Genomic DNA, 22,702 nt, shown 5'->3' on the forward strand with positions numbered 1-22,702 from the left:
TCTATTTAGTAATCGTATAGGTGTGTTCGGCAGCGAGCGATGAACACTTTGATGAAACCGCTCCACCAGCGAGCGCGACCGAACACGAAAGAATACTCAACGCAACTGTGCTCTCGCTCTAGCATGCGTTTAGATCAAACGAACGAGCGGTCTAGCTAAATGCAGCGAACCTCCATAGAATCCAAAAGATAGAAGAGTACAAAAAGCATTTAAGTCAAGAGAATTTCGTCGGAGTGGGGGAAGAACGAACATTCCCTCGCTTGGTCTAAATGCTGCTTTATGTCGCTCTATTTCCGTTATAGCAGCTGTTGGTGTCCGCATTAAAAAAGTTACGCCTAACACTTCATACACCGTGATAATTAACTCTTGGAATATGACATTGCATATTATTTATCAATTCTTTTTATTGATTTTGGAGTTGAATGTTATGTTGGAATAGTCCTGCTGAAATGTTTTTGAGGTTTTACGAATAATTCTGTATATTTTATTATATTTATTGCCTTTTATGCAAAATGGTGATACTTCTATGTCATGGGTAATAGAAATGAATGAATATGTACTAATTTATTATAATTTACATAAAAAATATTCCAAAGAGATCTTTTATTGAGACAAGTCAACCAAAAACCAAGTTAAGTTACATATTTTAAGATCTGAGTTAGTTATTTACGGATTACCCACCGATATAACCTCGTATGTATTTTCCATACTTTTGATTTAGTATCCTACCAAATATTTATATTTAATACATGACATGCCAAACAATCCCAAATATATCAAAAATATGTTTTCTTGTCTGTACTTAATTACGCAAATACATTTATACCCCGTTTACACCTGCATGGATTTACTGATGACAGTTTGTATTTTCGCGGCCATAACAAGAAAATGTACGCATAAACATGTATTATCCTGAAGTTGCAAGATTGCATGCATGAATCAAAAAATTTCTAAAGCATCTGAATTTTTAGATCTGCGCCTGTGCACCAAAACGATAGTGACGAACCTGCCGACAAAAAAAACAAACTACGATCGATTTTCACTACTTGTCAAATAGTACCATAAAATGACAACATCGTGTCTCGCTCACTCTTGAGGAATGAGATTGGAGAGACAGTCAGGACTTTTATGCTCAGACAGTTGTCACAATAGTTTAAAATACACACTATTGCTGCCAGTAAATCCATGCACGTGTAAAGGCGCTGTTTATGTTGCTTTATATTAGCCTGAATATTATAATTCAATGATTACATATATGACGTATCTAAATATTTATTCATTATATTAAAAATACATTGTTAAAATTGAATTTGTATAGTATTTTATTGTGATTAGATAGTAATTATATAACTAATTTTGTTTATTGTTAAATCATTGGACGGAATACAATAATTATTAAGTGATTATTTAATTAAATTATACTGTGCCCTTTAAGGACAAGTCACTATCGCTATCGGCAAGAAAATTGTTTGAGTCATTACTCTTTGATCGTCCAGGATCTGTATTTTATCCCATTTAGTGACCATAGCCTATTTTGAAGAATATATTTTTCTTAATCCATTAGCGTTTAACCCAAAAAATTCGTGACCAAAATTATAAACAAAAGATGTTTATCGTCGTTGAAACTAGAAAATTGTGTAACTCCAAAAACACTACTTTACAGGAGAGACAAAAAACATTATGGTTTCCTATACAAATGTATGGTTTTGGAGTGAAATCATCCATGATTTAACAATGAAACAATTTTTCCGGAATTACAAAATTTGCAAGACAGATAGATATTATCAACGGCCACTAGATGGCATTCAAAGTCAATTTTCGATCAAAACGGAGTTACACAATTTTCTAGTTTCAACGAAGTTATGTAATAATTTTATTGATTAATTTCTTATATCTTTAATCCTTGACGGAATGACATTACATAATATATGTAATAAATGTGTAACAATCATTAATACTGTTCATAAATTGAATAACAGACTGATGGATCAGCCATAAAAGTATTTTTATTTTTCATATCGATCTGATTATGTTAGTTTGGCAAAAAATATATATTTCGTTGAATAAAAACGCTTTATGTTCATTTTGTAATTAGTTATATTTAATTTAAGATAATACATATATTATTTTCATTATACACACTTAATATCTACTAGAACATTTTTATACACACTTAATTGAACGAAAGGACAGAATTGCAAAATTACTATAAGTATATATAATTAGTTAACCAAACTAGTCAAGGTCAAGGTGGTACAATAACCAAATATATTTATAACATTGGCTAAATACATATTGTATAATTTTGTGTTCAATTATTGAAATGTTATTTCACAAATAAATGATTTAAATTGAAAACAAGTCTATACATTTTTTTGTCTAAAGATTTCCAAATTTCTCCAGTAGAATACGTATTAAAATTTCTTTAATTTTTGTAAATTGATTTTATTTTCAACTAAACAATAAGTACAAGCTTTAAAGCTGTGCATAGGTCTATTAATTATTATAGTAAGTAACTTTATTTTTCAATTGATATACTTACATAATTATTTAATCGGATTTGTATATTTTACCTATAGTAATATTTTTGCTAATTTACAAAAGTAGAGTATCTCGTGTAATAATGTACTAAGTCAGTCTGACATCAAAAAGGATGTGTTCTATAAATATTTACACACAACGTAACAGAATCCAAAGTGATCTCATTCGCAGAAGAACAGACAAAAATGAGAGCTTTTTATTCATGATCACTGAACTGTGAAAGCGCTGTTTTGACTCTGTAACAAAAACAAATAACAGCTTAGGCAAACAATATTCATACATAATATTATAATTACTAATATAATAATTATTAACAAGGAAACAATAAAAAAGGCACTAAAATTACATACAGAATATTAATTATTCTACGGCTACCAACTCAGCCGCAATAAAACATGGAATCACCCTAAAGAGTTGCATGTATATAATATAAGTTCATGTCTCCTTCTAATTTGTAACAGGCGTATGCATATAACAGCAAACTGCATTCAAGCTATTTACTGCAAATTTGCATGCATAAACCTAAATGTATCTGACAAATAGTGACGTCACGTCGCCGACGTAATACGCGTCATGCCATGGGTAATGTTACCTAATTTTAAATTTAAATTTCCCGAAAATTAATTTAAAATTTTGAAATTGTGAATCGGTGTAAAAATGTGCAAACGGGGTACCATATAAATTTAATAATTATAAATAAATAATTATCATGAACTTTAAATAATTTATTTGTTATAAAATCATATTTATTTTATACTTCATAATGCACGAAATGATCAAAGTATACCCAGTAAATATTTCCATAATATGGCAATACAGCGTCACGGATCATTGTCAATATTTACAAACACACCTCCACTGACCCACGATCTCGATCATTTTTACAAGCTTAGCATCATTTTCATTTTCATTTTTTAGCATCATCATGAATCCTATTGTGGCACAACGACGACGGGCAGTTAACTTCACGCAAGATGAAAAGGAACTATTAGTTAGCTGTGCCGATAGGGAAACATTGATAATAAATTCGCGGATAACAAATGCGTTCAGCAACGCGCGAAAACGTGCCGCCTGGGCTAGGATAACAGTCGAATTCAATAGGCGAAGCCAAGGAATAACAAATGTCCATATCTCTGATGTATCTTTTTTGCAGTCGCAAGCGTCTCCTCCTTTCTGTTTCACACACATTTTCGCAATAATTTATAAAACCTACGAAGGTTTCAAGCCTCCTACTAAACGCTTGTGATGAAGTCATTGTGTATTAAAGTGACACTGACAGCTCGCGCAGATCGCCGCCATTTTAAGTTTGGTGCGCATTCCTGTGCGCATCTCGTGACGTATGCATTTTTTATAGTTTCCTTAATCGGCCGATAAACGGCTTACTACATTGAACGCGGTTCAAATGTATATGAATACGGCAGTTAGTCTCTGTCAGTTACCCATGTTTTCTTGTCACATATGTAATGATATTTAAAAACAGATGTATTATTTCAATGATAATCACAAATACGACAAATAACTACATTACCTATGTCATACCCTCTCTCAGTGAGACTACCCAAGCGTGTGAGCGCAGTAGGCGCTCGGCCCCTCTCATTTACAAAATACATATTATCAGGTAAAGTCTCAGCAAGAGGTGGATACAGCATAATGTATCGCAAGAATGGGAAGAAAATAGCGGTTATAATTTGCAACTAACTTGTCGAGGAGGACAGGGTCAGCGGTGGAGACGAGTTGTCGTAGAGTAGAAAGGGCTCCGAGTTGCGCAAGGCGAGTCTGTCGTTCCGCGGCTCCCACCTCACCCCGCCACACCAGGTTGCCAATTGCAAATAAAGCGGCTTCTTGGAGTTTCGATTCAGGATGTACCTGTTTCATCAATAACAGCATTAACATGGAAATCTGCATCTTTAAGTTATACATGATAAGATCAATCAGTAGTTATTATTCAACAGAAAAAAATCTTATTAGACAAAAAGAGTGTACCTATTAACTTTTTTATTTGCTAACTGTGATTTACAGAAACCTTACATTACACGCGAACGTAACCACTAACCATAGCTATCGATGATAACGACACGCTGTAGACTGTATTATACCCATACTGTTTGTATGGGACATCTGCACACTGAACAATCACCAGATATAATTTGTCATGTACTCCAAAATGACCACAGCTAATTCTGAAGTCCGCTTACCCCACCCATTACTGCACTGTACCTCGTTAATCCCTGAAAAACTCCCAACCTGCGGGTGAAACCACTGGTAGGATGGTAACTTCAAATCGTCACGACCCATCAGCACATAAGTGGATATCGCATACACGTGGCTTTAGATACTGCAGTAATGTAATTAACAAGTTGACTTTTTAGTGTTTTATCATTAAGGCCATTATAGTTAAGAAACATTTACAATAAAACCTCGTTAATACGAATTCCACGAGACCGAAAATCGGAAAAAAAAATCGAATTACGAATTATGAAATGTATGGGGGAAAAATATTAAAATTTTGATATTCATTAATATTGTTTACGATCATAGATATGCCTACCAAATTTCTGGTTCTGTGTGTGTTAATGGGTTATAAAATGTCAGGATTATTTTTATTACCTTAAAATAAGTAATTTATGATGTTTTAAGAAAAGTCTGTCACAATTTTCAATGACTGGCTCATGAAATAGTGTACTTTATTACGATTTATTGAATATTGTTATATGCCAGGACTTTGAAATAATTTCGAATTAAAGGTATGGTTTTATATGAAAATAATGTTCAAGGGACTTTTTTTTCGCGAAAATTTCGAATTACGGCGAAGTTCGAATTATCCGTGTTCTTATTAACGAGGTTTTACTGTAATCGCCTAAGTAATTGAAAAGAAAGTTTGACTGGCGGCAAACGAAATTATTGTTTGAAATGCGAACTGTCATTTCCAGTTACCACTTACCATTGAAAAATAACTGGACTGTTTGTTCACGGTGAGTCACATTTAAGAAAATTTTTAATAGAATATGGATAAGTCATAGATCCAGTGATGATTGAATGATTGTTGCAAAACCAACAACACCTTGACATCTAAATATGATTACACCAGTGTGAAAATGCAAATATTTGTAGTAGAAGCTAAAATTAACACAAAAAAATATTACCAAATAATCCACCAGTTTGGTGAGCACATCTTCATTTGCCATGATATGAGATTTCGCCCTCTCTCCATCTCCGATATTTCCCAAAATACAAAGAGCCTGCTCCTTCACTTCGGCAGGATAGTTTCCTTCTAAAACAACTATAACCGCCTGAAAATGAATTCAATTTTAGTATGTAATTGACACGATTTAATAATTGATACAATATTGTTTTACGGAACAAAGTCGTCAATAATGTGTCATCCTTTTCCAAATAATAAATAATATGTTTATGACAACTCACCTGCATTACTTGCGATGAATAATCGTTCATAATTGTATCGATATGTTGCCGCGTACTTAGCAGGTTTCTTAAAAGTCCCAGGGTTTTCATGATTATGCGGGTGTCCGTGTCTCCAAGTAATCTGAACATTTGTTCTGTTCCGAGGCATGACAGGATGCTGGTTTTTACTCTTTGCTCGGCCTAAACAAAAAATTATATGGTAAAGTATGATACGTTTAGGAAGAATCGTGACAATATTCAAATAATGACGAGAAAAACACCATGTTCCTAAGTTTGTCACATTCATTGATATACTACTAGATGAGCAGTTCCCATACAAGTTTCATTTTAAAAATGTACCACAAAAGATATAACGAATATCGTCTTATAATATTTCCTTGTAGGTATAATGCGTTAAGACCGTTAACATGGATTCCCGAATTTCACCCGTATTGCCCTGGCTGTAAAACTAAATTTGCGTTCTTGGAATAGTGAACCTAAAAGTGCGGCCACACCGGCAACAAGTCGCGCGACAACTCGTTAAATTTTACGATAATTATCATAATTGCTTAAGAAATTTTACGATAATTATCATGCTTATCGTAAAATTTAACGAGTTGTCGCGCGACTTGTTTTCGGTGTGGACCCGGCATAAGGGTGGCTGCAACGCAAAACAGACAGAGCAAGTCGTCATGCGCTGACTATTAGTTAGAGTAAGATGCAAGCTAGACCGGGCTTACTCAGTAAGTTTTAACAAAGGCCGACTCGCTGAAAATCGGGCGTCATTTTAACCCTTTATAGGGCAAAGCATTTTTTTCTTCATTTCAAACCGATCTCTATCATTTTGCATCAGATATTTAATATCTTAAGACAATTTCAATATAAAAATAAAAAATATCTATCAGAAATTTGGAAAAACTATAATTTATGATGGTTTTTTTATCAACCAGTGCCCATTCAGGTGTTTTTTTTTTGAATTTTTGATATATTTTTTTCAAATAAAACAAATAAATAATGGTTGTACTGTTGTACATATTATTTATCTAATCTTAAGAAAAGTTAAAATTATTTTTTTACACCCATTTACGTAATACTTTTCAAAACATAGTATGCAAAGCGGTACGTTACATTGCTTACAAAAATAAGATATGCTTTTTGGCTCTCTAGCCATACTACAATAAGCACATCGACAGCTCTTTTTCTTAGATTTACTCATGAACTGCAACAAAAATAAAAAATATTATCGTAACAGTACCTACCGATCTACTACATCACCATATTACGAAATGACCGAGAAAAGTAGAGTATGATGGGGGAGGCCTTCATCCAGCAGTGGATAGACCCAGCTGATGATGATGTTACTTCTACAGTCAAATATAATACAATATAAACCCATGAAAGTTGCGATATTGATAGTAATTTCGTACTTTAGCATTCAATTGATGTCACAACTAACAAAAAAACACCATTTCTTTGCGGATATTTTAAAAACTTTTCCGATCCCAAATATTTTGAGTAAAACTAAAATATATCTATGATAGTATACTATATTCACAATAAAACATAACTATACAAAGCTGCCTAAGCCGCTTTTTTTATTTTTAAAATAATTCTAGAAGTCAGCCGTGCGAATTGCAAATTTGAGGTTATGTACTTCCCGCTTGGCAATAGAATGATGAAACAAGTACTCTATCACAATATATTTGTAAAAAATATAATGTAAATCGATAAATAAATACATATTAAATACTTATGTACATAACTTTTTTCATAACACATAATATAAATGGGAACAAAATGACTTGCAAAGTCAAGTGTCACTCGCGAATTCGTCGAGTCGCGACCGCAAACGCGCAATGGCTGATACATCGACCAATCGTCGAAATAGTGTTTTGCGAGCGATTGACGTACACTTCATATTAGATGGTTTATTTTCATAGCCAGAGAACGTTCTCGACAACGTCTTGACGCACTAAGGTTGATATTTCCATACTTAGTGTATGACTTATAGTTCATAAATGAGGTGGTCGATAAATAAACCGTTTTCGGCCTTTGCCCTATAAAGGGTTAAGAAGCATATGATTCATCCAGTAGTATATCAATGGTCACATTCTATTATTAATATTAAAGTAAAACCTCGTTAATACGAATTCCATAAGACTGAACATCGAAAAAAAATTCGAATTACAAAATATGAAGTGTATGGGGGAAAAATATAAAAATTTTGAAAAAAAAAAAAATTTTCATATTCATTAATTTCGTTTCCGACCATAGATGTACCTACCGAATTGGGTCATAAAATGTCAGGATTATATTTATTACCTTCATAAAATAAGTAATTTTTTATGTTTTATGACAAGTCTGTCACAATTTTCAATGACCGGCTCATGAAATAGTGTACTTTATTACGATTTATTGAATATTTTTATATGCCAGGACTCTGAAATTATTTCGAATTACGATATTCGAATTAAAGGTATGGTTTTATATGAAAATAATGTTCAATGGACTTTTATTTCAGGAAAATTTCGAATTACGGCAAATTTCGAATTATCAGTGTTCTTACTAACGAGGTTTTACTGTATATCTCTTCCAATAAGACCTCAATCCACAAAATCATATTGTCTTATTTGAATACATAACATTATATATATGAAGCGTCTAATTACAAAAAGCGACAAGTCCACAATTCAATATTTTCGGGAAACAACGTTTTCATGTTTCAAGCTTCAATTATTTGTTTTAACGTGAGATTATTTTTTCCGTTGTATTCTATGTCGAAATAAGAACCAAATAGCAATTTGTTTCAGCCGATAAACTCTTAAATGTAATAAATATAGGCAAAATAAAATTGGACGTAGCGCTATTTGTACTTCATTATTTAATTTACTCCGCATAAAGCACATATTTCCGTGGCACTGTCATGAGTTTACCAGATGCTACAGCATTTGAGACGCCCTTTTCAATATTAAACGTTCCCTTATTGATTGACTTAAACACGCGCAAAATCAACCAAGCTTTAAATAATATGAAACACGGACTTGGCACTTTTTGTAATGAATCGAGACTTAAAATATTTTTTTTCGAAGGGTTATGTCGTGTTTTGGAATTTATAGATCAATACATATTGAGTAAAATTATACAAAGAATACGTGCGTATTTTTTTCTCGATTTTGACCAAATGTGGACTTATTGCTTTTTGGAATTAGACGCCTCATATGTCCAATTCAGCTTCGACTCAAATCTAACAAAATCAGTTTTCTCAAACATTCTAGGTATGTACAACATCTATACTACCCGTGAATGTTGTATAGATTTTTCGAAAAGTTTTACCAAATAACAGTATGTACCTACATAATATATAGTAAAAACGGTTCCTAAGATGGAAATAATTTTAAAGTCTAACAATGATAGATTCGCAAATATTTTCACAATGTGTAAATTCGATCCATATTAGAATTACATAATCAAGCCATATCGATTAACTACAATTTGAATACAAACCTGGAAAGCCATGTTCATTAGCGCCCAGATACCATTTAATCGTAAAGCCGGTTCAGGTCGCCGCGTCAAACCACATAACATGTCAACAGCACCTTCATTAAAAAGAAATAATTTATTATTCGAAAACAACTTCATAACTTAATAAATATGGCCTGGATGACTGCGCGGCTTAACCTTTGGCCTATGACGTCGAGGTTCGAATCCTGGTTCTGGCAAGTACACATATTGTTTTTCAATTTGTGTATGAGTCAGAGTATGGACGTAATAGGTTGAGCAAGTGGCTAACATCCATTTCTCGTAAAAACAAAATCTGTTAAGGCCCATATGATCTTATTAGGATCGGACATGGTTTTAAAAAAAAAAATGTAATTTATATTTTATCAATTATAACAAGGCAATAGTCAAGACATTCATGTCAACAATTTATATTTATACATATTATTTAGAAATGTACCAACCTTGGTCAAGCATCGGTTCCTTTGCGGGTGAGAATTCTAATAAAAGATTGCATAATGTCGATGAACCGACTGTCAATAATTCTGCGCCGGGGGATGCGTTCAATAGTGACATTAAAGGTCTCCACACAGAATGGTCCTATAAAGCCAAATGAATAAAATTAATAACAAAGTAATGTGACAGTATGAGAGTGAAATATTTACATCAGGCATCTGAAAAACATGCATACCTGAAATGTTGTTCTCAGTTGTTGTACAGATCTTGAAAGGGAGTGAAGACATCGAACAGCAGCCAAACGAACCTAAAATTATGAACAAATAAGAATTAAAATCTGTCTGACATATTCAACATAATATCAGTGGGTTAGTGCCCAAGAATTTGAACTCTATATTTCATATTAGGAATCTTATGGACAATTCCATTTTCGAATCGAATGAATATGTGTGGCTGCAATGGTAACAAGTTCATTATTTTCTTCTTCTATTGGCACTTCAAAAATAAAATAGTGATTCGTGTTTTGGTTTGAAGTCTGTTGCTTTGTTTACATAACCGAAGTGCGCATCAGTCGGTGTTTTATATGATTATTCATCTAAAAATGAATAATGGAGAATGTATTACTTTTAGCTGCCTACATAAAATTGATATGGGAGTATCTTTCCACAGGTATTTATAGCAAAATTTTGAATTCAAATGTGCACTTTGACCAGGCAATACGTGAAATGTGTGAAATGTCAAATTAAAGTTGAATTTAATTATATACTATCCAATCCTATGAATTCAAGTGTTCAAGGTTTATTTTGGCAATACCATATTATGCAGATAGAATCAAGTATGTACATAATCCAATTGGGTGAATCTGAAATTATAATGGAATGTCATAGTAGAAGTTCTCTTCAAATAAACCTGCAATACGAAGTCACATGTAGCTAACTTAATCAGTAGACCAGAGGTCCTTTGTCCGGCTTCAACTTCATACATTTAGACTACATCTCTATAAAAGAAGAGTTTCTCAACATCTTTGGATAAAATAGAATCTCTCATATTTACTACAAGTACGTGTAAAAGGCAAAATACTATTTTTACTCATAAGTGGAGCAATTGGTCCCCCACAACACATCTCTAATGTTTCCGAGGCCACCAAAAACACCACAACCCTTGGACGAACATGTCATTTTAGCCAGATGCGGGATTCGAACCCTCACAGATGACTGCAGACTGGTACTATTCTACTGTGAGTTATGCTGCTCATTAATGTAGCTGCTACACGAACAGTTATGCATCAAATACATTATCATCATGTTATGTGCTGTCACAGTAAGCTGCTATGGGAAAGATGTGTGTCATTTTTCTTATTATTTAAAATGTTATCAGACTGATGTTCCCATCCAGTAGCATATTTTGAACCTTTAAACGAACATTGCCAGAACAATGAGGTCACCTCACGCTTATCGCGCATCATCATGAACCGCACTAGTCAGTAAACTTTTTATATTTTCTACAGGCCTACACATTTTCGACTCACGTCAAAATCGAGAGTTATCTATATTTGGTGCTTACGTCTATTATCTATGGTCTGCGGTTGGGTTCTGTTCAAAATGATATCTATGGATGCAATATCGTAAGTAATTTTAACATACACACATAGAAACTGTTAAAATAATTTTAAATTACCACCATGAATAATGAATAATAATTCAAAATATTGATAAATTAGAGTTGGCACTTTCCATAATTACATTAATAGAGATAGTGCTCATTCAAAATATTCTGCGGAATGACGAAACAATAAGACTAAATTTTGTGCCGTGCCAGCATGTGACGTGATCATAATGTAATCGCAGCATTATAGTCATGTGAGTATAAGGTGTAACTGTAAATTGAGACAAGAAATAATCATCGGAATGTACAAGATTATTACATTGGTAAAATATCAGTTTATTTACCTCAGGTTCTGTGTTGGCCATACCGGCAACAACCTGCACCATCAGTCCGTCGATTTCGATAATCCTTTTGCGGATGTCTTCATCGTTGGCACCCAGGGAAGCGAAACATTTGAACGCACCCTGTTTTGAAGCCGGAGACTGACATGAGACCAGTTCTGCAAGAGCACTTATTAGATGATTTGAAATCGCTGCTAGCCTTTGTAGTGATGTGTCAACCTTTTAAAAGAAATTTTAAGTTAAATTTTTCTTCAAAAATCAATTAAGAATTAATATTCTTAGTAAATCTATAAAACAAAGATGTAGATGTTATTACATATTTTATTATCAATGGAAGTTACATAATATGTATATGTATTTGATTAGAACTGGGTTACATATGTAGTTAAATCTTTGATACATTATTTTCATTTTCACTGCACATACATTTTAGACTTCATTTGAATTAATTCATGTTTATGATTTAATGTACATGAGGCAAATCGCAAGCGTAAAACTACAAGGTTCAAAGTGGTCATCCTTGACGAAGCAAACTCAACAATAAAGTAGTATTCTAAACTGCCTCATTGTTACCTTTGTTTCGTCACGAACAAACACTTAGAACCTTGTAGTTCTCCACTCGCGGAATGTTAATTTGATTAGATATTCACAATACCGTGGGCGGATTGGCTCGGCAAGATATCAGGATAAGTCCCAGTAAGCATTTTTTTTTGCCAAACATAATTATTACAAATCTAGGATATCATAATTTCATTATGTAATTCTAAATAAAACGATAAATCAAGTTACTTTTCCATATATTCAACATATTTTTAAAGATGCAAGAAACTGTTGAATTCAGTAAAACCCCACCCCGTTAATTCAAAATCGACAGGACAGAAAATAAAAAAAAAACTTGAATTACAAAATAATATAAAATGTATGCCAAAAAAGTAAAACTTTTTGATTTACGTTGAATTTCAAATTAACTGTGTTTGTATTAACGGAGTTTTACTGTAGTGGGCATTCCTTATTATTATAAAATAAATTAACATGTTTTTGAAGTAAATTTACATACACACATTTTCTAACAAGGAAATTCAGTCACTGTAACATTGAAGAGAGTGAATCGGTCAAGTAATTGAGATTGAGACTAAATTATTTAATCGGCAAGACATTTGAAATAGAATTACCTCAGCCAAATATGCTAATGTTTCTGCAGCCGTCGCTCTTATGTCATCGGGCATATCTTTTGTGCAAAGCCGTGCTAAACAGGGTAACGCTCCAAAAACCACTCTGTAAAAAATAAGATGTAACATAAATCACTGAACACTTTCACTTCTCTTTTCAAGTTACTTTGCAGATAATTACTTCACAGCAAGAAGCTGTATAAAATTATACTGACATTTATTATAAACTTGCGTTGATAGCTTACTCACCCGGAAAGAGAAAATAAATATATGTGTTCAAATCTACTTTCTTTCAATACTATACTTTGATAACAAAAGTTTTCTTCCAAAATGTACTGATACTATCTTTCAATATGATACCGATCCCAGTATTTATATGACATCCTATATTCAACCAAATTGACTTGGATAATTATATCCATTTACATAGAGGCATATTCAGATGAAATTTGTTGAATAATTTCTCAAAATAAGAGTCCATTTAGCACACTTCCTCTACTCATGGTATTTTTGGTTTCTCTTATTTTCCTTTATTATGTGCATTTTCTTTTTTACTTTGAAAGTTGTCTATTGTATGTTTAATTGAATGTATGTATAAATAATTTGTAATTGTTTTTTACAAAATACATTAATTAAATTAAACACCCAATTGACATGTGATAATATTTGTTTGCTAGTAAATTAATTGAACAGTAAAAATAAATTTTCAATACACGCCTAAGATGGACAATGTACTGAGAATGTAACAATTACCTATTGTCGTCAGGCGGCAGTGCTCCGGCTCTGTGCATGAAGGTGATACATCGTGCAGCACCCATCGCCACCGCCAGCGGTTTGTCTCGGGAAAGGAGAACTGCCAGAAGTTCAGGGATCGTTTTGTCACCATGCCTGCAAGAAAAGTTGCCATCATCAAATTAATAATATGGTATGTAATAGTTTTGAGTACATGAAAATTTAAAAATTTATTGAATACCCATCTACACATATAAATTATGTTTTATTTTTAGATGAACTAGGTGAGACTAAAAATTACAATTAGAATATGAGACTAAAAATTAGTCACAAAATATCATACACTTCCGACTTCTCCGATACTAGTGAGATGGTCTGGCATGCGATACAAGTTTGTCTCACATCCATTCCCATGGTTCCTGAAGGGCAATTTTTGTACAAAGCAGTATCGAAGCTATTGAAATGGTCTGCTTCGATTTTATGTGATAAATTTTATTTCTGCTTCGATTTTGACAGATGCATCTGAAAGTGGCAGACGCTTTTGAGTTTCACATGCTTCGGCGCTAGAGGCGCAGTCGTCCGTTTAAATTTTGACAAATAGAAAACAAATTAAACGTCGAAAGGCTCTGTTATTTATTGTTTTTTGGCTTTTAAATATTATTGTTGGAAGTGTCATTTTGTATTTAAATTCTTATTAAGAGTATTAATTGTTATTTTGTAATATAGGTAAATACATAGTTCATTAATATTAGGTTTGTAAGATACATCGGGAGTCTGTTTACATTCTCGTATTTACAATTATTGTAATATCAATATTACTCAAGTACATACTTATAAGCAATGTTCCCTTTGGTAGGTGTGCGCGCGCACACATGTTTTCATCCCCCGCACAGTCCTCACACAACAATATTGTAAAATAAACCAAACAATTCAAGTGAATAATACGATTGCTAGCACAGTTACATATAGTACAATTGTACTAATTAATTAGGTATAGAAAACTTATCCCCTAAAAATGTCGAAAAGAAGTGGATGTGATATTTCAAATGCGATCATTAAGAAATCCTGCGATAGATTTAAATTGGAATGGCTCTTTGGAATCGTCAAAACAGAATGCCGTCTTCAATGCATTCGCAGAAAGTAAGAATTGGTGATATATTTGTTTATTCGGAAACAGATGATTGTCAAATGCATCATATGCTTCGCAGCAAATATGCAAGAAGAATAATTCACGTCTGGAAAGAAGTGGATTGAATGGAGGTTGTATCTTTTAAAAAGGCATTTAAGTCAAAAAGTACACCGGGATGGTGTTACGAAACTGAAAAATTTGAAAAGAGGAGGACTTTTCAAAATAATGACAGAAACACCCGAAGAACGAAAGAATAGGATTGAGATCGCTGAGCGCAAAAAATTTCAATGTGATCTAGTCAAAGTGTTCATTGATAATGTACTATTGGTTATAAAAATAAATGCTTCTATGCTTTCTGTACAAGATATTCATAATCATGTATCTAAATACACAGATATTCCCGAAAACTGGCGATGTAAAAATTATGCGTTCGAATTTGTCGAATGCATTAATGCAGTAAAAGATTTTTTTGACGAATTACGGAATTCTGCAAGTTTAGTATTTAATATATTTTATCAAAGAATACATCGTTGTTAGTGTTATTATTATATAAAATCACTGACATTAATAAATACCTTAAAATATAAGTTATAATGAAAAATTGTATGTGTTTTTTGGGGGGGGCGTGTAAATTCACCGCACCGGGGAAGCACGCCATTGCTCAGATGCGTTGATGATCCGCACACACAATAGAAAAAGAGGGAACGTTGCCTATAAGGTAATTAATAATTGATTGTAGTTTCTTTCATGATAATTTAGCTACGTACTTCAAGAATAAGTCATTTTATTAATGCTACTATCACGGTTACTAAAAATGTGATAATGTCATTACCATATTTTAGGTTGTTTTTTTACATGTTATCTTGAACTGTTTTTGGCTGTCATGAAGTCCATAGACTAAAATATAATGAAAACTGTTACGCGACCATAAATGAACGCCCAACATTTCCATTGCATTTTCGGACACAGTTCGAAGCAGTATGCTTACTTTCCAAGCTATTTCACGTTGTCAAGCAATTCTCATATTTTATGATATTGCTTCGTTCAAAAATTAGACTTCTGGTGTAAGCGAACCAACTATAGGTGTTTATAGTAGTGTATACCTCATGTTGCTTATGTCTTGTGTAGCATACGATCAACAAGCCAGTGGACGCACCACGAGTAAAGTTTTTTTCCGACCTATGCAGTGTTGTGTGCTCACTGTTATCATTTGTTATGCCAAAATCAGCCGCCTGCGCACATTTTCTGTTCTTCTATATGAACTCCAAGATCGACATGCAACTTCTTCTTCTAAATGGCCATCAAGGACATAATGCCAGTAAGACTTGCTCTTCAGTCTTGTTACTATTGTAATCATGCCAGGATCCCATCGGAATACCAAAAACATCCTTAAAAACAATTTTATATTAATAACTCTATATTATTTTGTGCTAAAATCCAATCAGTAGATGACACATTGCGCAATTGTTTTATGAATACGGTCTGTTTTTTACTATGGTTGCTTTATTAATGGAGATGAAAAAATTCAACAAGCAACAATAATGCAATAAGCTCACCTAGCTCGGGCGGCTTGGTGGGCGACGCGGGAGTTCTCGAAGCACATGGCAGCCAGCCAGTCAAGGGCAGGGGGCAGGAGTGGGGAGGTGGAGGGACAGCGGGGGGCGAGCAGGGCAGCCACGGCCTCACACCCCCCGCCCTCTGCCAAGGCCTCCTGCTCACGCACCCCCGCACACCATACTGACAGCAAGCGTGCCACGCATGACTTCCCAACCACTGTGCCGGTCTGTGCTACGCCTGAAACATGACATACTGAATGTTAACAGATTTTATGTGTCAATTATAATTGAATTCCCGAACTTACTTGGCCCACTGCCCCATTTTCAGAATAATATTACTCAACCGTGGAAATCTCCCTTCTTTCAAGATGCAGTGATAAATTTGCATTCTTTTGTGTACGAGGGTTGTCCAATAATTAAAGAACTTTGTTATTTTAAATACGGACGTCGTCCCCGTTGCGATTGATGCACTTGGTGAGCCATGGCACAGTTGATTCCCTTGTCGTAGAACTCCCCCGCCGCCGTCCTCAAAAATGTTTTCACCTCTTCATCCACATCCTCGTCGGTCTCGAAGCGTTTTCCGACCAAATGCTGCTTCATGTGAAGAAAAAGATAGAAAAATTTGGCGCCAGGTCTGGGCGGGCTATGAGCAGGATGACGGAGGACATCTCATTTGAGTCCAAAAAGTTCAAAAACACTTAAGCGCTTTTCACATGATTTTGTTTGTGAGCTTCCGTTAGCATTATGGGCACCCAACGACCACACCTTTGCATACCCCAATTTTTTCTACAAAATTGTTTGTATGGTACACTTACTGATGTCTGGGATAAAAATTGCGGCTCACCACTCGTTCTGGAGAAGAAGTCAAAGCAACACGCCGGTGCTGCCATCTTTTGAGAAATAACATCCGTGTCGCCAAAAATGAATAAAGGTCTTTAATTATTGGACAACCCTCGTATCTATATATCTACTTATGAATCACCATAAAAAAGATGTAAATAAGATAATGCCCTAATGCTAAAATCATAAAATTATTTATTAACATCAACTGTAATAACATTCGCACTAAACACAGAAAATTAAAATAATGAAACATAATTGCGTAATGAAAGCGTGGTCAAGTGATCTAAGCTTGACAAATTTTCTTCAAAAGATGCTTTCAGATCAGTTTGATTCCTTCAGCAGCCAAGTCTCCAGTCTTAGTTTCCAGAAGAAAATTAAAAAACATGGGTGACTTCAGTCTATTTTCGGAGATAATTTATTTTGGTTCTACTCTTGTCGAAGTCTTTTCTTCAAAAATAGAACTAAAGATAGAGAAATAGACACTATCTATGTATCGAGGTGAGTTAAGGTAACGCTAGCTAAATTGATTCAAAATTACAAAATACATTGCATATTGTTACGAAATTTCAGTGTGATGATTAATTGGTAAATTACAATGCTTGGATTGCGATGTATGTTGGTATAAGTCCCCCCAATTTTTTTTTTCTTCTAAAATTTCATCTAATATAATATATTATTATATCGACTTTGGAAAGGAAAAAGGGCACAATCCACACAAATCAAATTTTACAGGAGGCACAATTGGTTATATCCTTGTGTTTTTTCAAACATGTCCAATCCTAATAGGATCATATGGGCCTCCACAGAGGTTTGTATTAACAAATTTTGTTTTTTACGAGAAATGGATGTCAGCCACTTGCTCAACCTATTAGGTCCATACCATACTCACACACAAATTGAAAAACAATGTGTACTTTCCAGACCCAGGATTCGAACCTGGGACCCACGGCGTGATAGTCCAACGCAAGCCGCATTAATTATAGTTAATTTAAAAAAAAAAACCAACACAAATGATGGTTAAGTCGTTTTTCCCACGTTAATTCCTTCTTTTTTTTAATTGCTAGCTAAGTTTAGATAAGTCGGCATTTGCACCTTAAATCCTATGGTATTTAGTCATGTGCAACGTTATTTATGCAATAAAACATATTTTGAAAAAAATGAGTGTTACGCCCTTTTTCTTTTCTACAGTCGATATGTTTCTAATTATGATATATTATGATAAAATAAGAAGTGTCATACTCAATAGATGTGCGAGCAGCTGTGGATCTCGGTGAATTAGGCTGGAGGGAGCAGGCGGGTGCATGAAGATGGAGCGAAGGGCGCAGAGGACGGCTTCCGTGAGGCGAGCATCGTTCGCGGCCGGCCGCAGAACTTCCACCAGTTCCCCCACCACCCCCGCCTCCACCAAAGCACTCACATGCTCAGCGGTACCTTTGGCTAGTGATCCTGAATTCAAATAACATGCCTCTGTTAACTCGTGCATTGCATCATAAATTTTATCACCACAGATATTTAAATACACAGTAGAATTCTGATTATCCAGACTAATTATTATTGAAGATGAAGATAATCCGGATAATAGAAAAAATATTTTTAATAAAATTTCATCACATTCTAAAAATTCACTGTCATCAATGCCAGGTTCGAATCCTGGGTCTGGCAAGTACACATATTGTTTTTCAATTTGTGTGTGTCAGGGTATGGACCTAATAGGTTGAGCAAGTGGCTGACATCCATTTCTCGTAAAAAACAAAATCTGTCAATACAAACCTCCACTCTGTGGAGGCCCATATGATCCTATCAGGATCGGACATGGTCAAAAAAAAAAAAAAAAAAGGTTTTTCTGTATTTTAAGTACCTATACTAAATTTCACAAATTGTTCGGTTCCGAAACTGTTGATTTCAAGTTAAATCCCGTATCTATAAAATCTGTTTATTTTTTTTAATGTGTGATTCAGAGCATAGGTCTAATTGATTCAATGAATGGATAACAAGCATTTCTCATAATAACAATCTGTTTAGAAACCTCCCTGTGAGACGGTCAAAATCCTCAGCGGATTGCAAGGCCAAGGGAAAAAATGTTCATGACTAAGTATTGTATTAATCAATAACTAGTTTTCATACAATTATCAAGACTAAAAATAAAAATTGTTTTATTATTTTTTAAATCAATAATAATATCTCGTTATATACTATGCACAATGCATTAACAAATTATTAATTTTTCGTGTCAATAATGGTGTGGCAAGTGAAATAGCTATCGACTAAAAGCAAATTTGTGAAATTTAATATAATTAATACTTTGGACGCGGAAGACGCACACGGTGCGTAATGACCAGGCGGCCAATCGATGTAATTAACGTGCATTTTAAAGGGGGCAATTAAAATCTCATTATCTATTCAGCAGCGAAAGCGTTAAGTTATATTGTTGTAGAATGGAGTTTTACCAAGTAAATACTATTTCGATGTAGAAACTATAGTGTACCGATTTGGCCTTGAACTTGCACAGATGCGACTTTTTCTTTTAGTGCACAGAAGATAAACGATAATGCGATTAATATTAAAATATTGCATAATTTTCTCTCGCTCTGGGCATCTCCGACTGTGTCTTATTCTTCGCAAAATTATCTAGCTTCACGCTATTGTGGTGTGTTTATAGTTAGTTTTGTCCTACATCTTCCCATTTGTCACATCAATTGGATTATCCAACTAGTAGTATCACACAAGACATACAAATGCTGCCAAAGATTTACTGCATACAAAAGTAGTGACAAAATTTTGTATGAATGCGAGCATTTTTTCTGTGAAATGGTTTAGTGTATACAATGTGATTGAATACAATTTTTTTTTTTAACTAGGTACAAATATATATTCGAAGTTCATTCGACATAAATAATTAATAAAGAAGAAAGAATATTAAACATACTACCTACGTAGGTATATAAAAAACAATTTTTGCACAATTCAACATTTTTTATCAGATTATATTATGTATTTGACAAGCTAATAAGATAATAAACATTTGCACTAATGAAAAAAACAATTAACATAATTTGAACTACAATTTCAGGATGTTGCACTGTTTTTATGCAGGTAACCACTAATTGTTATCTAGGTGAACTGTTTTCATAGTTAAGTATATTATTTCATAATTTATACAGTGATTTGCTGTGAATATCAGTCTTACATAAAACATTTATTAGGTGTGAAATGCAAACTTTCTAATATTTACCAAACTGTAACATTTGACATAATGTATGCAAATTACAGACACTTTTAAAATGACAGAACAAAACTTAAAATCAAGGAAAGCATTACCGGAATATGCCAACATGAGTGTCCTTGTAATTCGGAAATACGTTTGACAGATACTTAATACGTGATTTAACGAAAGTATTACCAAGAGACATGACAACTGTCACTTGTAATAAGAATGATTAGTGTTTTTGGCAGACAGAATTGCAGTTATTTACCTATAGTAACAGCGGATTCCAGTCGAATAGAGACATCAACAGTTGTATCTGACAGAAGCTGAAGTAAGCGTGGAACAATTCCTTGTTGGATCACTGATCCTTTTTGTCTGTTACTTCCAATTACGGAATTCTTCAAAGCAATCAGAGCTTGTGAACATTTTTCCAGATCAGAAGAGTAAATTTCATCGATGTAAGAGCGGGAACTCTCAATATCCTGCCGGTTCAGAAAGTTTAAGGTTATATTAGTTTTCACATAAATTGAGATGACATATAATTCTGATGGTACATTTCATTACTTACCATGAAACCTGCAAATGGTTGCATTAGTGATATCATGGGACAGTTATAAATTCACCAAAGTATTTAAAATATCGCGTAGTTAAGCGCCTAGGGCTGACGGGAGAGTCTGGAAGGACTTTTTGATTTTTCCCAATATTGGCAGAAGCCTGAAATGTGACGCAGTTGGCACCGTGCGCTTCTGCTTCTATACGTTTCGTTCAAAGCGGTGAACTTTCAATAATTATTATTTATTTCGTATGGCAACATATAACGTATACATGGTGTTTAAATGCTAAGGGTAAGATTTTGCGTCACTTTACCACAAATGCAAACAGATGTATGTACATACTTCGTGTGACGTCACGATCGACAAGGCTCCCCTTGACTATTGCTTCGTAAATTTGCACTGCGATTTCTTGTTGTGTGTTTGCAAAAAGGAGCACCGCTCCCGCAATTCGTGCGGTGTGACCGCAGAACAGATAATAAATAGAATTCCGATAGACCGCATTTTGATGCAGGGTTTTTGAATGTGTGAGTGTCCTACGAAAATGAACAGGCATTATGCATGTGCAATAGTGTGTGTAATACACCAACATTAAATGAGCGTAAATGCATAAACCGAGAGCAGTTTTCAGTATTCGACATACTACGTATTCTTGACACGTGTGTAAGCTTAACCCGGATTCTTCCTTACTCGAGTCGGTAACCTGCTATCGCCTTACCCGTTAGGTATTTCAGTTCCCACTATTTCTGAATTTCCTGGGTGTGACTAAAGGTTGCTTTATGATTTTGTCTCTCTAAACTAGCCAGCCTCTTGAGCTTCTCATGTGATGTATGTGTAGCCATCACTGTTTGCAATATCGACTGAACCGGTATTCTGTCTGTAAAATACAGCCTGTCACCATGCGGTGTTATCTTTACTTTTCTTTAAATAACAATTGTTTTATTTTATAACAGATTATTTAATTTTAAAGTGTAATGTTCAGACTTTTACTAGACCAGCATGCTAGCAGAAGTCGGCAACCTTTTTCTCGGTAACGGCACAATTTTTGACGGAAAACAATGCGCCTTACATATTATGTAAAAGGCTGCCAATCAAAGATGTTGAAAACATCCTTCTATAGAAATAAGGCCTACGTGTTTAAATTGGAGCGAGAAGGGTCCTCTGTTTCACATATGAAATTAGTTACATGCGCAGAACAGATTTATAAATATAAATGTAAAAGCCATCGCCGTGGACCAATATTTTGAACCAGGGTATTTTATCGCGGTCAAACTGAAAAACCCGAATGTAACAAAGGTTGCCGATGTGCACTCAATATTTGATGCACGTTACATGTTTACATTACACACTTGTATAATATTGTACAGACGTATCTATTGAAAATAACATACTCTATCACATGTTTAAGATTATCCCATGTTTATCCATACTCGAGATCCGCTCCGCACATCCGCTCCACACAACAGGGTAAGCCAGTTCCCATTCATTTTGTATTCCCTGACTACATGCGTTTTATTTAGACTAGCGGTGTCGCAAGTCATCTGAATCGCTTGGCAATGGATTGGGGGCTCAAACTAATTATGTTTACCTCGGTCATTCCAAAATAACACAACATGAATTTAAAAGCTGAAAGCAATGAAGCTTTGGTACTATGTTTTGTGTAGCGTGACAATT

General features: G+C 34.2%; 1 protein-coding gene across 1 annotated transcript; it reads right to left on the bottom strand.

Annotated features, from left to right (window-relative positions):
- Nucleotides 1-2,377: 2,377 nt before the first annotated feature.
- On the bottom strand, nucleotides 2,378-21,260 carry LOC147063504 (armadillo repeat-containing protein 8-like). The gene is made up of 14 exons (XM_085960007.1): nucleotides 21,046-21,260; nucleotides 20,746-20,959; nucleotides 18,512-18,718; nucleotides 16,430-16,667; nucleotides 13,766-13,900; nucleotides 13,016-13,118; nucleotides 11,847-12,062; nucleotides 10,133-10,204; nucleotides 9,906-10,041; nucleotides 9,448-9,539; nucleotides 5,965-6,144; nucleotides 5,685-5,831; nucleotides 4,241-4,407; nucleotides 2,378-2,777 (listed from the first exon to the last, which is right to left on the bottom strand). Exons 1-14 carry the CDS (start codon nucleotides 21,079-21,081, stop codon nucleotides 2,738-2,740), a joined length of 1,983 nt encoding a protein of 660 aa, XP_085816133.1. The 5' UTR covers nucleotides 21,082-21,260; the 3' UTR covers nucleotides 2,378-2,737.
- Nucleotides 21,261-22,702: the final 1,442 nt, after the last annotated feature.

The sequence above is a fragment of the Rhyacophila brunnea genome, unplaced genomic scaffold, assembly GCF_057557595.1.
Source record: "Rhyacophila brunnea isolate RB1 unplaced genomic scaffold, BYU_Rbru_1.0 scaffold_9, whole genome shotgun sequence".
Classification (NCBI taxonomy): domain Eukaryota; kingdom Metazoa; phylum Arthropoda; class Insecta; order Trichoptera; family Rhyacophilidae; genus Rhyacophila; species Rhyacophila brunnea.